The following is an 18,058-nucleotide window of genomic DNA, read 5'->3' as shown; positions in this document are numbered from 1 at the left end:
GGAGGGGTAATGTGATGTCTCTTTGAGGGGGTGGGGGGTGGTAATGTGAGTGTCTCTTTGAGGGAAGGGGTAATGTGAGTGTCTCTTTGAGGGGAGGGGGGGGTAATGTGAGTGTCTCTTTGGGGGAGGGGAGGGGTAATGTGAGTGTCTCTTTTGAGGGGGGTAATGTGAGTGTCTCTTTGGGGAGGGGAGGGTAATGTGAGTGTCTCTTTGGGGGAGGGGGATAATGTGAGTGTCTCTTTGAGGGGGGGTAATGTGAGTGTCTCTTTTGGGGGAGGGGGGGTAATGTGAGTGTTCTCTTTGGGGGAGGGAGGGGTATTGTGAGTGTCTCTTTGGGGGAGGGGGGGGGGTAATGTGAGTGTCTCTTTGGGGGGAGGGGGGGTAATGTGAGTGTCTCTTTGGGGGGGGAGGGGTAATGTGAAGGTCTCTTTGGGGGAGGGGGGGGGGGGTAATGTGAGTGTCTCTTTGGGGGAGGGGTAATGTGAGTGTCTCTTTGAGGGGGGGGTAATGTGAGTGTCTCTTTGAGGGGGGGGGGTAATGTGAGTGTCTCTTTGGGGGAGGGGAGGGGTAATGTGAGTGCCTCTTTGGGGGAGGGAGGGTAATGTGAGTGTCTCTTGGGGGAGGGAGGGGTTAATGTGAGTGTCTCTTTGGGGAGGGGGGGTAATGTGGGTGTCTCTTTGGGGAGGGGGGGTAATGTGAGTGTCTCTTTCGGGGGGGAGGGGTAATGTGAGTGTCTCTGAGGGGGGGGGGGGGGGGTAATGTGAGTGTCTCTTTGGGGGAGGGGGGGTAATGTGAGTGTCTCTTTGAGGGGGGGGTCATTTGAGTGTCTCTTTGAGGGGGGGGGGTAATGTGAGTGTCTCTGAGGGGGGGGTAATGTGAGTGTCTCTTGAGGGGGGGGGGTAATGTGAGTGTCTCTTTGAGGGGAGGGGTAATGTGAGTGTCTCTTTGAGGGGAGGGGGTAATGTGAGTGTCTCTTTGAGAGGAGGGGTAATGTGAGTGTCTCTTTGAGGGGAGGGGTAATGTGAGTGCTCTTTGAGGGGGGGGGGGTGGTAATGTGAGTGTCTCTTTGAGGGGAAGGGGTAATGTGAGTGTCTCTTGAGGGGAGGGGGGGGTAATGTGAGTGTCTCTTTGGGGGAGGGGAGGGGTAATGTGAGTGTCTCTTGAGGGGGGGTAATGTGAGTGTCTCTTTGGGGGAGGGAGGGTAATGTGAGTGTCTCTTTGGGGGAGGGAGGGATAATGTGAGTGTCTCTTGAGGGGGGGTAATGTGAGTGTCTCTTTTGGGGGAGGGGGGGTAATGTGAGTGTCTCTTTGGGGGAGGGAGGGGTATGTGAGTGTCTCTTTGGGGGAGGGGGGGGGGTAATGTGAGTGTCTCTTTGGGGGAGGGGGGGTAATGTGAGTGTCTCTTTGGGGGGGGAGGGGTAATGTGAAGGTCTCTTTGGGGGAGGGGGGGGGGGTGTAATGTGAGTGTCTCTTTGGGGGAGGGGTAATGTGAGTGTCTCTTTGAGGGGGGGGTAATGTGAGTGTCTCTTTGAGGGGGGGGGTAATGTGAGTGTCTCTTTGGGGGAGGGGAGGGGTAATGTGAGTGCCTCTTTGGGGGAGGGAGGGTAATGGAGTGTCTCTTTGGGGGAGGGAGGGGTAATGTGAGTGTCTCTTTGGGGGAGGGGGGGTAATGTGGGTGTCTCTTTGGGGGAGGGAGGGGTAATGTGAGTGTCTCTTTCGGGGAGGGAGGGGTAATGTGAGTGTCTCTGAGGGGGGGGGGGGGTAATGTGAGTGTCTCTTTGGGGGAGGGGGGGTAATGTGAGTGTCTCTTTGAGGGGGGGGTCATTTGAGTGTCTCTTTGAGGGGGGGGGGGGTAATGTGAGTGTCTCTGAGGGGGGGGTAATGTGAGTGTCTCTTGAGGGGAGGGGTAATGTGAGTGTCTCTTTGAGGGGAGGGGTAATGTGAGTGTCTCTTTGAGGGGGGGGGGGGGGTAATGTGAGTGTCTCTTTGGGGGAGGGAGGGTAATGTGAGTGTCTCTTTGGGGGAGGGAGGGTAATGTGAGTGTCTCTTTGAGGGGAGGGGTAATGTGAGTGTCTCTTTGAGGGGGGGGGGTAATGTGAGTGTCTCTTTGGGGGAGGGGGGGGGGTAATGTGAGTGTCTCTTTGGGAAGGGGGGGGGGTAATGTGAGTGTCTCGTTGGGGGAGGGAGGGTAATGTGAGTGTCTCTTTGAGGGGAGGGGTAATGTGAGTGTCTCTTTGAGGGGGGGGGGGTAATGTGAGTGTCTCTTGGGGGAGGGAGGGTAATGTGAGTGTCTCGTTGAGGGGAGGGGTAATGTGAGTGTCTCTTTGAGGGGAGGGGTAATGTGAGTGTCTCTTTGAGAGGAGGGGTAATGTGAGTGTCTCTTTGAGGGGAGGGGTAATGTGAGTGTCTCTTTGGGGGGGGGGTGGTAATGTGAGTGTCTCTTTGAGGGAAGGGGTAATGTGAGTGTCTCTTTGAGGGGAGGGGGGGGTAATGTGAGTGTCTCTTTGGGGGAGGGGAGGGGTAATGTGAGTGTCTCTTGAGGGGGGGTAATGTGAGTGTCTCTTTGGGGGAGGGAGGGTAATGTGAGTGTCTCTTTGGGGAGGGAGGATAATGTGAGTGTCTCTTTGAGGGGGGGTAATGTGAGTGCTCTTTTGGGGAGGGGGGGTAATGTGAGTGTCTCTTTGGGGGAGGGAGGGGTATTGTGAGTGTCTCTTTGGGGGAGGGGGGGGGTAATGTGAGTGTCTCTTGGGGGAGGGGGGTAATGTGAGTGTCTCTTTGGGGGGGGAGGGGTAATGTGAAGGTCTCTTTGGGGGAGGGGGGGGGGGGGTAATGTGAGTGTCTCTTTGGGGGAGGGGTAATGTGAGTGTCTCTTTGAGGGGGGGGGGTAATGTGAGTGTCTCTTTGAGGGGGGGGGTAATGTGAGTGTCTCTTTGGGGGAGGGGAGGGGTAATGTGAGTGCCTCTTTGGGGGAGGGAGGGTAATGTGAGTGTCTCTTTGGGGGAGGGAGGGGTAATGTGAGTGTCTCTTTGGGGGAGGGGGGGTAATGTGGGTGTCTCTTTGGGGGAGGGAGGGGTAATGTGAGTGTCTCTTTCGGGGAGGGAGGGGTAATGTGAGTGTCTCTGAGGGGGGGGGGGGGGGTAATGTGAGTGTCTCTTGGGGGGGGGGGGTAATGTGAGTGTCTCTTTGAGGGGGGGGTCATTTGAGTGTCTCTTTGAGGGGGGGGGGGTAATGTGAGTGTCTCTGAGGGGGGGTAATGTGAGTGTCTTTGAGGGGGGGGGGGGTAATGTGAGTGTCTCTTTGAGGGGGGGGGTAATGTGAGTGTCTCTTTGAGGGGAGGGGTAATGTGAGTGTCTCTTTGAGGGGGGGGGTAATGTGAGTGTCTCTTTGGGGGAGGGGGGGGTAATGTGAGTGTCTCTCGTGTTCACATGTCGCAAGCGTTTGTACATTGACTCTGCCAAAACAGAATATAGTTAAAGTCACTCACACCTTTTGTTTAACAAGTAAACCATTCTTTTCACAAAAAGGTAGAGGTCAAAATTATTGACACCCCTAAAGATCCTTATAAATGAAGTAGTCAAAAGTGTAGTATTTGGTCACATATTCCACGCAATGTCGACGTCAAGCTTGTGATTCTACAAACTTGTTGGATGCAGTTTGTTTTGGTTGTGTTTCTGTTGTGCCCAATAGAAATGAATAGTCACAGCTACAGATACCCTGCATCCCACTGCTGACTAGCCTCTGAAGTTAAGCAGGGTAGGTCCCTGGATGGTCCCTGGATGGGAGACCCGGTGCTGCTGGAAGTGGTTTTGGAGGGCCAGTAGGAGGCACTCTTTCCTCTGGTCTAAAAAAAATTCTCAATTCCCCAGGGCAGCGATTGGGGACATTGCCCTGTGTAGGGTGCCGTCTTTCAGATGGGATGTTAAACGGGTGTCTGACTCTCTGTGGTCACTAAAGATCCCATGGTACTTATCGTAAGGGTCTTGGCTAAATTCCCAATCTGGCCTTTATACCATCATGGTCACCTAATCAGTTTCCAATTGGCTCATTCATCTCCCCCGTAACTATTCCCCAGGTTGTTGCTGTAAACGTAGAATGTGTTCTCAGTCAACTTACCTGGTAAAATAAGGATTGAAAAGTTATTGTCATTTTTGAGTCACTTTTTTTATTATAAAGAAGAATAGAACATGTTTCAAAAGACTTCTACATTAATGTTACCATGGTTACAGATAATCCTGAATGAATCGTGAATAATGATGAGTGAAAAAGTTACAGAGGGTCAAAGGTCAGACATGCTAACCTCTCACCATTACCAAAAGCAGGGGAGATTAGCATGTCTTGGGGTAGGACTTTTGACCGTCTGTAACTTTCTTACTCAACCCCCCCTGATCAGTGTCTTGTGTATAACCACACACACTAAAACGCCAGGCCAAACTCCACAGTGTGTTTTATATAGAAAACACTAAAAGAGAAAACTAGCTGGGATCACGAACGTGGAGCCCTGACACACACACACACACACACACACACACTCACACACACACACACACACACACACACACACACACCACACACACACACACACACACACACACACACACACACACACACACACACACCACACACACACACACACACACACTATTGGGAGAGGTTGGGTTGTACACAGAGTCCTGCAGAGATATCGTATACCTGCCAATCCTAGTTTATGGGTTTTCTCTAACCAGAACCAAAACCAAAACCGTCTCTTTCTTGTTGACAACTGTTATTTTCACTAACGTAAAGCATATTTTACTATTGTATAGTCGTGGCCAAAAGTTTTGAGAATGACACAAATATTAATTTACACAAAGTTTGCAGCTTCAGTGTCTTTGGATATTTTTGTCAGAAGTTACTATGGAATACTGACGTATAATTACAAGCATTTCATAAGTGTCAAAAGATTTTATTGACAATTACATGAGGTTGATGCAAAGAGTCAAAATTTGCAGTGTTGACCCTTCTTTTTCAAGACCTCTGCAATCCGCCCTGGCATGCTGTCAATTAACTTCTGGGCCACATCCTGACTGATGGCAGCCCATTCTTGCATAATCAATGCTTGGAGTTTGTCAGAATTTGTGGGTTTTTGTTTGTCCACCCGCCTCTTGAGGATTGACACACAAGTTCTCAATGTGATTAAGGTCTGGGGAGTTTCTGGCCATGGACCCAAAATATCGATGTTTTGTTCCCCGAGCCACTTAGTTATCACTTTTGCCTTATGGCAAGGTGCTCCATCATGCTGGAAAAGGCATTGTTCATCACCAAACTGTTCCTGGATGGTTGGGAGAAGTTGCTCTTGGAGGATGTGTTGGTGCCATTCTTTATTCATGGCTGTGTTCTTAGGTAAAATTGTGAGTGAGCCCACTCCCTTAGCCGAGAAGCAACCCCACACATGAATGGTCTCAGGATGCTTTACTGTTGGCATGACACAGGACTGATGGTAGCGCTCACCTTATCTTCTCCGGACAAGGTTTTTTCCGGATGCCCCAAACAATCGGAAAGGGGATTCATCAGAGAAAATGACTTTACCCCAGTCCTCAGCAGTCCAATCCCTGTACCTTTTGCAGAATATCAGTCTGTCCCTGATGTTTTTGCTGGAGAGAAGTGGCTTCTTTGCTGCCCTTCTTGACACCAGGCCATCCTCCAAAAGTCTTCGCCTCACTGTGCGTGCAGATGCACTCACACCCGCCTGTTGCCATTCCTGAGCAAGCTCTGTACTGGTGGTGCCCCGATCCCGCAGCTGAATCAACTTTAGGAGACGGTCCTGGCACTTGCTGGACTTTCTTGGGCACCCAAGAAGGGGCGCCTTTTGCATGGCAAAGAGGGACTTTGCATTTAATTGCAATTCCTCTGATCACTCTTCATAACATGCTGGAATATATGCAAATTGTCATCATACAAACTGAGGCAGCAGACTTTGTGAAAATGTATATTTGTATCATTCTCAAAACTTTTGGCCACGACTGTATATTATATATTACTAACGTATAGCATATATGCTAAGACGTACACACGGGAATTCGGAAAGTGGTTTCCTCAAAAGTTTATGGTGCCTGTCAAATATGATTATCATCAATCATACTACCAAATGGAATGTAACTGTGCTATAGAGAGAGAGACGGAAGGTCTAAATTATAACTTATCTTTTCTTGCTTGAAAACATACAGACAATATTTAGTATCTGTAATTGACCCAAGAGTACAGTGTGTCCATAATAGAGAGAGATCACTGACTGAGTGACAGTCATTGTGGGAATGTAACATCCCATCATAATGGGCGACAGATAGCCTAGCGGTTATAGCGAGGCAAGCCAGCAACCGGATGGTTGCCAGTTAGCCTACCGGTTAGCGAGGCAAGCCAGCAACCGGATGGTTGCCAGTTAGCCTAGCGGTTAGCGAGATGGTTGCCAGTTAGCCTAGCGGTTAGCGAGATGGTTGCCAGTTAGCCTAGCGGTTAGCGAGATGGTTGCCAGTTAGCCTAGCGGTTAGCGAGATGGTTGCCAGTTCGTGTCTGACGGACCAAATCTGGTGGGAAGTAACCTGGCAACTGGAGGGCTGCTGGTATCAAATCCTAGATACCGTTGTGCTGTCTGGCACTTAACCCAACAGCTCCCCGGGCACCCAGTGTGCCGGCCCCCCCGTCTCCAGAACCTGTGTCTTTCAGAGGGGTTAAAAAGCGGAAGTAAAATTTGGTCCAAGGCACTGCATCTCAGTGCAAGAGGCGTCACTACAGTCCCTGATTCGAATCGAAGCTGTATCACATCCGGCCGTGATTTGTAGTCCCATAAGGCGGCTCACAATTGGCCCAACGTCGTCCGGGTTTGGCCGGGGTAAGCCGTCATTGTAATATAAGAATTTGTTCTTAACTGACTTGTTAAATAAAATTAAAATAAAGGTTAAATAATGGTTAAATAATGGTTAAATAATGGTTAAATAAAGGTTAAATAATGGTTAAATAAAATTAAAATAAAGTGAGCTTAATCTTCATGCCACAATTCCTTCCTGTTTATTCCATGTTGCTGTACCCTCTACTTCCAGCAGAGGGAAGCAAACTCGTGTCTATGAGAGAATAAGAGATAAAGTTTCCAAGTATAAGATGGCAGGATATACAGTTATATACTGTAGTTCACTTGGTATTTGTAGAAAGGTTGAAAACAGAAATGTATAGATAAATAAAACTAAATCAGATCTGTTCAGATTCAGGTTCATTTAAAGTCCAACCGACTTCCACTTTATCCCCTCTGAAAGACACACATACACGTTGGAGCGGGGGGGGGGGGGGGGGGCTGCCACACTGGGTGCCTGTGGAGCAGTTGTAGTGGGGGGATAAGTGCCCTGCTCGATGGCATCTAGGTACACACACAGCCCCAGACAGGGTCAGACAGCGGGCTCAGAAAGACACAAGTAATGTATATGAACAGAAAACATGATGTTTGATGAGAGAGAGAGAGACAGAGAGAGAGAGAGACAGAGAGAGACAGACAGAGAGAGAGAGACAGAGAGAGACAGACAGAGAGAGAGAGAGAGAGAGAGAAAATTATTCCTATGAAGGGAAGTAATGATATCTGGCCTGAAGCCTACATGTCTCTGCTGTTGGTTAATTCACAGATATGACAGCTCCAAATGCCACCAATGATTCCCAGACCCAACCCAAATAAACAGCCTATGCTGTCAGTTATCACACACATACACACAGAGCCCTTTCAATACAGTGTTATAATACCCCCTGAAGTAATATTTCGCAATGATCTGATCAGTCATTTAAAAACTAAAACATCTTAAACCATAATACCTTGGACAATTTTTTGTTGCAAACAGTTTCCCCCGAAAACAACAACTGGGAATAAAACAATATAAATACATGTTTTTCCTCAAGCTCGTTAAAATTAGAGAAAATTCCACAGCACAACAGTTGCGTGAAACTCAAACTACTTTTTGACCCTCTACGTTTTCCGTTAGAGGGCTGGTCCCAAAACAAACGCTGCTGTCAGTTGAAAGACAAAACTAAAGTTGTCCACTTCACTGCACTGATTATATAAGCTAACATGCTAGCTAGCTTTGCGTATACAAACATGACAGTGACAGCCATAGATTTAGATAATTAAAGAAAGAATACGGCTGTAAATCCCATGGGTAATGGAGAACTACTTTCAAAACTTCGTAAGCAACTTTATTTTTGTCGATTCACTAGCTAGCTAGGCTTAGCTAACGTGAGCTAGCTAGAGAGTAGTGTGCTTTTGGATGGGACAGCTAGACAGCTAACGTTAGCTAGCTACATGTCGTGCTTTTGATAAATGTAATAGCAAACCATGTATTTTTTTTTTATCGAGTAGGTATAACGTTACTACTGTAACTGTATCCTATACTGTTAAATGCATATTTGCTTCGATTTAGCTTTGGCATCATGAAAACCTGACAGGTTGCTGCAAATTAGCTAGTTAAACTTTATACTGCCAACCGGAGTTGAATGAAATATACTCAGTGAACAAAGGCATGAACCTGATCATTGCAAAAACGATTCCTTCCTCCTAGATTGGACATTGACAGTAATTTACAATAGATGCCTTAAAATGGAGAAGCCCCAGTGATGATGGAGGAGCAGAAGAGGTACTGTAGTCACACACACTCACACTCACTCACACACACACTCACACACACCACACACACACACACACACACACACACACACACACACACACACACACACACACACACACACACACACACACACCACACCACACCACACCACACCACACTCACACGGTTACAAAGCCACGGGTCTGTCTCTGGTACTGCGACTGAAGTGACAGAGTTGCTTGTCTGTCTGTCTGTCTGTCTGTCTGTCTGTCTGTCTGTCTGTCTGTCTGTCAGCCCAGTGAAGGAGGAGAGCTCCAGAGAACGAGGCCTTCTCCACCTATGGAGAGGCTACTGCAGTAGTGTTACCCCCGAGCGGGTGCTTCTGTCCCGGCCAGTCCTCCAGGCTGCCCTTGGCATCAGCCATGGTATCCTCCTGGCCGAAGGTGAGACTTCTCTTTGGAGTCTAGTAAGAGAAATGTGTAATTAGATAAACAGCTCTTTCTACAACCTTTTAAAATGCATAATGCTTTATAACGTCATTTGGAATGTATTATAATACACTTATCATGAGTTATAATAATGACTAAGCGTCCATATGTAGCGTATAGATTTTAATAGTGAGTAAGATTTCCACTGTATTTCATCCGTTACACATAGAAAATATACTTGAAAATGTGTAATTTATACCGTTTGGGATAACCTGATGAAGATCACTGTATACCTGCTCTCTTCACCGTCCTATTTATCTCCAGGTGGGCTGGTGTACAGCTTCGGGGACCTGACGTGGAGACAGGGCTTGAGGGTTCCTCCTACTTACCCTCTCCTTGAGTCTGTCCTCTCTGGTCAACGTGTTGTGTCTGTAGCTGCAGGCTCCTTCCACTGTGGCGCCGTCACACAGGAAGGGGCTGTGTACATGTGGGGAGAGAACTCCTCGGGACAGTGTGGTCTGTCAGAGAGAAGCCTGGTCCCAGATCCTAGCCTCGTCAGTACGGTGGACTCTGAGACTGTCCCTCCACAGGTGATATATCTGTTTATATTCTTATTTTCATCCCGAAATACTAATCCAAGATTATAGAAAACAATTCAGACATCTTTGAAAACAACAGATAAAACAATGACAATAGCTGTGTTTCCATCCAATTGGTGACAGATTTTCATGCAAATATTTAAAAATCTGAATAAAAATAATATGTGCATATTCCTACCAGTAATGTGTTTCCATATTTAAAAAAAAATTAACCTTTATTTAACTAGGCAGGTCAGTTAAGAACAAATTCTTATTTACAATGACGGCCTAGGAACAGTGGGTTAACTGCCTTGTTCAGGGGCAGAACGACAGATTTTTACCTTGTCAGCTCGGGTATTCGATCCAGCAACCTTTCGGTTACTAGTCCAACGCTCTAACCACGAGGCTACCTGCCGCCCCATCCCGATATTCTGTCTGTCTATTCTGGTTAAGCAATAAGGCATGAGAACCCGGGGATTGTCGTGTGAATAACTCCTGACCAAGTGCTGTTGTTAGGCCTAAGGTGAAGCCAAGGGCCGGAGGAGTTATTCACGATAATTCCCGGGTTTGAGTGCCTTATTGCTTTTATAAAACGGTTGCCAATATATAAAAAATAGATTAACGACATGTTTTCAATAAAAACTGTTTTTTAATAAGTACATTTGTTTTATTTAACCCTTCCAACATACAAAATAGTTTGGCCAAATGGGCTGGTCGTTCATTCTGAGATTCTGTAGTTGTTAGCCAAATGGGCTGGTCGTTCATTCTGAGATTCTGTAGTTGTTAGCCAAATGGGCTGGTCGTTCATTCTGAGATTCTGTAGTTGTTAGCCAAATGGGCTGGTCGTTCATTCTGAGATTCTGTAGTTGTTAGCCAAATGGACTGGTCGTTCATTCTGAGATTCTGTAGTTGCTAGCCAAATGGGCTGGTCGTTCATTCTGAGATTCTGTAGTTGCTATCCAAATGGACTGGTCGTTCATTCTGAGATTCTGTAGTTGCTATCCAAATGGGCTGGTCGTTCATTCTGAGATTCTGTAGTTGTTAGCCAAATGGACTGGTCGTTCATTCTGAGATTCTGTAGTTGTTAGCCAAATGGGCTGGTCGTTCATTCTGAGATTCTGTAGTTGTTAGCCAAATGGGCTGGTCGTTCATTCTGAGATTCTGTAGTTGTTAGCCAAATGGGCTGGTCGTTCATTCTGAGATTCTGTAGTTGTTAGCCAAATGGGCTGGTCGTTCATTCTGAGATTCTGTAGTTGTTAGCCAAATGGACTGGTCGTTCATTCTGAGATTCTGTAGTTGCTAGCCAAATGGGCTGGTCGTTCATTCTGAGATTCTGTAGTTGTTAGCCAAATGGGCTGGTCGTTCATTCTGAGATTCTGTAGTTGTTAGCCAAATGGGCTGGTCGTTCATTCTGAGATTCTGTAGTTGCTAGCCAAATGAGCTGGTCGTTCATTCTGAGATTCTGTAGTTGCTAGCCAAATGGACTGGTCGTTCATTCTGAGATTCTGTAGTTGTTAGCCAAATGGGCAGGTCGTTCATTCTGAGATTCTGTAGTTGTTAGCCAAATGGGCTGGTCGTTCATTCTGAGATTCTGTAGTTGCTAGCCAAATGGGCTGGTCGTTCATTCTGAGATTCTGTAGTTGCTAGCCAAATGGGCTGGTCGTTCATTCTGAGATTCTGTAGTTGCTAGCCAAATGGGCTGGTCGTTCATTCTGAGATTCTGTAGTTGCTATCCAAATGGGCTGGTCGTTCATTCTGAGATTCTGTAGTTGTTAGCCAAATGGGCTGGTCGTTCATTCTGAGATTCTGTAGTTGCTATCCAAATGGGCTGGTCGTTCATTCTATCCATTCTATTTGCAATGGTTGCTATGCTAAACAAAACATTGGGATGTAGCTATGCAGGCTAGCTACTTCTCCTTTGCTAGCTAGCCAACTAAAGCTGATACACAATCACGTCAAGCAGCTGAAAGGACAGCAAACGATGTGCACTTGAGTTTGTTTTACTTTCGTTGCATATATCCATTATAATGATCCTAGTAAAATGAATTGGCCTGGATCAGAGAAGCTGTCTGTCTTGTCACATTCATACGCATGGAACAGTGGAGATTACCAAACCAACTGGTCGGAGAGGCAGACAGACAGCAAGGTTTAGAGACACCCCAACTGTTCCAAACCAAATTCTAGCCTAGTAGCATTGGGGATATAATGTCTAGATACTTTTTTACAGGGGAGATGAAGTTTATAAATTGACTGGCTGGGCTGTGGGATTGTGATGCTATAAATCCATGCTATCAACCAATCAGCATCCAGAATCCAAACATCCCGTTTTATAATTATTGTTAGACGTTGACAGCACCGCTTCACCAGGTCAAATCCCTTGGTACATGTAAACGGACTTGGTAACTGTGATTCTGTCCCTCCCAACAGATCATCAGGATCCTGGAGGTAACCTGTGGGGAGCAGCACACTCTGGCTCTGTCTGCCCAGCATGAGGTGTGGGCCTGGGGCAGCGGCTGCCAGCTGGGTCTGGTCACCAGTGTGTTCCCTGTGTGGAGACCCCAGAAAGTGGAGCACCTGGCTGGGAAGCACGTCGTTCAGGCGAGTGCTTCTTATTAGACATACGTCTAGAGTTACCTCAGTCAACAATACATCTCAGTCATTTCAACCATACACCATCTGTCATTTCAACAATACTACATCTCAGTCATTTCAACAATACACCATCTCAGTCATTTCAACAATACATCATCTCAGTCATTTCAACAATACATCATCTCAGTCATTTCAACAATACATCATCTCTGTCATTTCAACAATACATCATCTCAGTCATTTCAACAATACATCATCTCAGTCATTTCAACAATACATCATCTCAGTCATTTCAACAATACATCATCTCAGTCATTTCAACAATACATCATCTCAGTCATTTCAACAATACATCATCTCTGTCATTTCAACAATACATCATCTCAGTCATTTCAACAATACATCATCTCAGTCATTTCAACAATACATCATCTCAGTCATTTCAACAATACATCATCTCAGTCATTTCAACAATACATCTCAGTCATTTCAACAATACATCATCTCAGTCATTTCAACAATACATCTCAGTCATTTCAACAATACATCATCTCAGTCATTTCAACAATACACCATCTCAGTCATTTCAACAATACATACTGTATATAAAAAAAAATGGAGGATTTAAAAGCCAATATAATGACGTCCGTTGACTTCTGTCCGTTGTGGTCCAGGTGGCGTGCGGAGGATACCACAGCCTGGCCTTGGTACGGCGCTTCCCTGCACCAGACTCTCAGTTCGCCGGGACGACAGCTACTGAAAAGTGTGACCAGTGCAAGCAGCTGCTCTTCTTTATGGTGGATAAAGGGGACCATGTCAGTATCAACGACAGCCACTATTGCCCCCTGGGGATTGAGTTGGCTGATAGCAAACCAGGGAGCTGCTCACGATCTAGACAGGCCTCCCCAGCCAGACAGGCCTCCCCAGCCAGACAGGCCTCCCCATCCGGACAGGCCTCCCCATCCGGACAGGCCTCCCCATCCGGACAGGCCTCCCCATCCGGACAGGCCTCCCCATCCGGACAGGCCTCCCCATCCGGACAGGCCTCCCCATCCGGACAGGCCTCCCCATCCGGACAGGCCTCCCCATCCGGACAGGCCTCCCCATCCGGACAGGCCTCCCCATCCGGACAGGCCTCTCCAGCCCAGAGACACAGAGCCACAGCCTGCCCACTCTCTCAGGCAGTCAGTCCTGACCCAGACCCTATTATAGGTCCAGAACACCTTTTTTCTGGTGACACTGACAGCTCTCTCAGAGAGTCTGGCTCCAAAGAACAAACTAACCAAGATGATACTGGTACCTCTGACCCTCAAAGACAAGGCCCTGGGACTCTGACAGAGACAGACAGCAACCCGGCTCTAACGCAGGCGAGGAGGCAAACCACATCTTCGACCGACGAGAAGGAACTGAAGGAACTCCTCAAGAGAACGTCTGATCACGTCCTGAGCCTGTCTGAACAGAATGACAATGACATCACGGGGAATCCAATCACCTTAGCCAATCAGAAAGCAGGGGATTCACTCACCTTAGCCAATCAGACAGCAGGGGATTCACTCACCTTAGCCAGTCATAGCTCAGGAGATCTACTCACCCTGGTAAGTCATGTCCCAGGACAGTGCCTAAACGGTGACCTACCTGATCAAGACCAGGCTTCTACCTTAACATCGTATCTTCCTCCACAACCTACAGACGACACCGCCATGGCATCCGGCCTGTCATGTTCACTACCAGAGAACTGCACGGGGGCTTTAACGGGCCGTGCTTTAACGGGCCGTGCTTTAACGGGCCGTGCTGCCTCTGCCTCACCCTTCGAGGTAAACACCGGCTCCACCAGCAGCCTCTGTGACTCATCTCAGAGTGAAGGGCGTATCCCAGTCGCAGGGCTGTGCGAGGCTCTGTCTGGGCCTGTCATGGCATACAGGAAGACCAACCAGGAAGTGCGTCTCTGTATGGAGGAGGCCTCCTTGCAAGGGAAGAAATGCTCCAGTCTGACTGATATCCTGCTGGAGGAGGTCACAGAGGGGAGTAGACGACACTCACTACCTCCTCTCCTCTCTCATGGTAGGTGTGGTCACTACCTCCTCTCTCATGGTAGGTGTGGTCACTACCTCCTCTCCTCTCTCATGGTAGGTGTGGTCACTACCTCCTCTCTCATGGTAGGGGTGGTCACTACCTCCTCTCTCATGGTAGGTGTGGTCACTACCTCCTCTCTCATGGTAGGTGTGGTCACTACCTCCTCTCTCATGGTAGGTGTGGTCACTACCTCCTCTCTCATGGTAGGTGTGGTCACCACCTCCTCTCCTCTCTCATTAAGGTTACACCTTAGCGTAGGTCTGCAAAATCAAGCAAATATTACTGAACTCTTGACAAAAGCATGTTTTGACACTAGGCAGGTTTCCATTGAACCAGCTTTATCCGACAAAAACACTGTAGGTTTTTGCGAAGTGTGACGTTATTTAACTTCTCTGCGCTACGGATCCCTTTTACGGGATCACTTTCCTAAACAACCGCTAGAATTGCAGGGCGCCAAATGCATAAATATTATTAAAAATATTTATAATCATGCAATCACAAGTGAAATATACCAAAACACAGCTTAGCTTGTTGTTAATCCACCTATCGTGTCAGATTTTGAAAATATATTTTACAGCGAAAGAAATCCAAGCTTTTGTGAGTGTAGCTTTCAATGCTACAACAGTTAGCCCCAAATTAGCATGGTCACGAAAGTCAGAAAAGCAATCAAATTAATCGCTTACCTTTGATAATCTTCGGATGTTTCCACTCACGAGACTCCCAGTTACACAACAAATGTTATTTTTGTTCGATAAATATTTGGGTTGCGCATTATGTTGAGAACCAAAGCCGTGTTCCGTTTGACAAATTCCAAAAAGTATCCGTAATGGTCGTAGAAACATGTCAAATGTTTTTTTATAATCAATCCTCAGGTTGTTTTTAACAAACATAATCGATAATATTTCACCCGGACCGTAACCTATTCATTAAGAGAGAAAAGGAAAATGGGGTGCCCCTCTCTCGCGCGCAGGAAATATTCAGTGGACACCTGACTACTTTTAAAAAAACTTGCTCATTTTTCAAAATAAAAGCCTGAAACTATGTCTAAAGCCTGGTCACAGCCTGAGGAAGCCATTGGAAAAGGAATCTGGTTGATACCCCCTTTTAAATGGAGGATAGACGGGCCAGGAAACACAGTTAAAAAAAAAATATATTACTTCCGGGTTACATTTTCTCAGGTTTTCGCTTGCAGAATAAGTCTTGTTATACTCACAGACAATATTTTGACAGTTTTGGAAACTTTAGAGTGTTTTCTATCCTAATCTGTAAATTATATGCATATTCTACGATCTGGGCCAGAGAAAATGTCAGTTTACGTTGGGCACGTTATTTAAAAAAAAAAAAAGAATAATTCTGACCCATAGCGCTAAGAAGTTAACACAAGATGTTTCAATTGAAACACCTTAGCAGACAACTGTTGCATCTATTTTCTAACTATCTAAATGTCGACCAAAAAATCCCTGGACAAGTTATTGGGAACATAGCCACTGTAGTGTTTTTTAAAAGTTTTTTTCATTAGTGACATTGCGAATATCATATTTTAGGCATTTAATTCTGATTGAACTAGCTATGTATCTAACCCGGTTGTTTCAGCATGAGATAATGAGCTAAGTCCCAAATTTACACGCTCATGGATACAGAGCCTCGGAAATAATCCGGTCCTGATTAGGAGTCAATCCCCTTTTTTCTAAGAGTGTACAGCGGGCTCCAACATTACTGGCACCCCTGACTGGCAATCACAAACAATAATACAACAAATATAAACAATATAATTATAGAGAGAAACTCAAAATACCAACATGTGAGAAATACTGTACTTTATTAATGTTTCAATGGAACCAACCACAATCATACAATTATTTAATACAAAATACATTTCACCAAAAATCATGGTTTCATAATTATTGGCACTCCTCATTTAGTACTTAGTGCCACCACCTCTGGCAAGGATAACATCATGGACTCTTGTCCTGTAGTGTTTGACAAGGTTAAGGAACACATTTGGAGGGATTTTGGACCATTCCTCTTTTCAGGATCCTTCACATTCTTGGGTTTGCGCTTATCAACTGCCCTCTTCCACTCAGCCCACAGGTTTTCAATTGGATTGAGGTCCGGCTACTAAGATGGCCGTGGCAGAGCATTGATTTTGTTGTCACAGAACCATTTGTGTGGATCTTGAGGTATGTTTTGCGTCATTGTCTTGTTGGAATGTCCACCTCTTAACCAGTACCCCTGGACCTCTGGAATTAAAACAGCCCCAAACATCACTGACCAACCACCATATTTCACCGTGAGTATGAGGTACCTCTCCTTGTCTGCATCGCTGTTTCACCGTGGGTATGAGGTGCCTCTCCTTGTCTCCATCTCTGTTTCACCGTGGGTATGAGGTGCCTCTCCTTGTCTCCATCTCTGTTTCACCGTGGGTATGAGGTGCCTCTCCTTGTATACATCTCTGTTTCACCGTGGGTATGAGGTGCCTCTCCTTGTATACATCTCTGTTTCACCGTGGGTATGAGGTACCTCTCCTTGTCTGCATCTCTGTTTCACCGTGGGTATGAGGTACCTCTCCTTGTATACATCTCTGTTTCACCGTGGGTATGAGGTGCCTCTCCTTGTATACATCTCTGTTTCACCGTGGGTATGAGGTGCCTCTCCTTGTATGCATCTCTGTTTCACCGTGGGTATGAGGTACCTCTCCTTGTCTGCATCGCTGTTTCACCGTGAGTATGAGGTACCTCTCCTTGTATGCATCTCTGTTTCACCGTGGGTATGAGGTGCCTCTCCTTGTCTCCATCTCTGTTTCACCGTGGGTATGAGGTTCCTCTCCTTGTCTGCATCTCTGTTTCACCGTGGGTATGAGGTACCTCTCCTTGTCTCCATCTCTGTTTCACCGTGGGTATGAGGTGCCTCTCCTTGTATGCATCTCTGTTTCACCGTGGGTATGAGGTTCCTCTCCTTGTCTGCATCTCTGTTTCACCGTGGGTATGAGGTGCCTCTCCTTGTCTCCATCTCTGTTTCACCGTGGGTATGAGGTGCCTCTCCTTGTCTCCATCTCTGTTTCACCGTGGGTATGAGGTTCCTCTCCTTGTCTGCATCTCTGTTTCACCGTGGGTATGAGGTGCCTCTCCTTGTCTCCATCTCTGTTTCACCGTGGGTATGAGGTGCCTCTCCTTGTCTGCATCTCTGTTTCACCGTGGGTATGAGGTGCCTCTCCTTGTCTCCATCTCTGTTTCACCGTGGGTATGAGGTGCCTCTCCTTGTCTGCATCTCTGTTTCACCGTGGGTATGAGGTGCCTCTCCTTGTCTCCATCTCTGTTTCACCGTGGGTATGAGGTGCCTCTCCTTGTATACATCTCTGTTTCACCGTGGGTATGAGGTGCCTCTCCTTGTCTGCATCTCTGTTTCACCGTGGGTATGAGGTGCCTCTCCTTGTATCCATCGCTGTTTCACCGTGGGTATGAGGTGCCTCTCCTTGTCTGCATCTCTGTTTCACCGTGGGTATGAGGTGCCTCTCCTTGTCTCCATCTCTGTTTCACCGTGGGTATGAGGTGCCTCTCCTTGTATACATCTCTGTTTCACCGTGGGTATGAGGTGCCTCTCCTTGTCTGCATCTCTGTTTCACCGTGGGTATGAGGTACCTCTCCTTGTCTGCATCTCTGTTTCACCGTGGGTATGAGGTACCTCTCCTTGTATACATCTCTGTTTCACCGTGGGTATGAGGTGCCTCTCCTTGTATCCATCGCTGTTTCACCGTGGGTATGAGGTGCCTCTCCTT

At 46.9% G+C, this 18,058-nt stretch overlaps 1 protein-coding gene across 1 annotated transcript in view; it reads left to right on the top strand.

Moving 5' to 3' along the window:
- The first annotated feature begins 8,625 nt into the window (after positions 1–8,625).
- The window catches only part of LOC120064508 (alsin-like), an 89,781-nt gene continuing 80,348 nt past the window's right edge, over positions 8,626–18,058 (top strand). Inside the window, exons 1-5 of the mRNA XM_039015124.1 lie at positions 8,626–8,642; positions 8,907–9,055; positions 9,365–9,630; positions 12,046–12,216; positions 12,885–14,271. Coding sequence (XP_038871052.1) covers positions 8,626–8,642; positions 8,907–9,055; positions 9,365–9,630; positions 12,046–12,216; positions 12,885–14,271 — 1,990 coding nt within the window. The remainder of the gene's footprint in view (positions 8,643–8,906; positions 9,056–9,364; positions 9,631–12,045; positions 12,217–12,884; positions 14,272–18,058) is intronic.

This window comes from Salvelinus namaycush, chromosome 19 (assembly GCF_016432855.1).
Source record: "Salvelinus namaycush isolate Seneca chromosome 19, SaNama_1.0, whole genome shotgun sequence".
Classification (NCBI taxonomy): Eukaryota; Metazoa; Chordata; class Actinopteri; order Salmoniformes; family Salmonidae; genus Salvelinus; species Salvelinus namaycush.
Note: the sequence above shows the minus strand (reverse complement) of the source record. Positions and strands in the feature narration are given on the sequence as shown.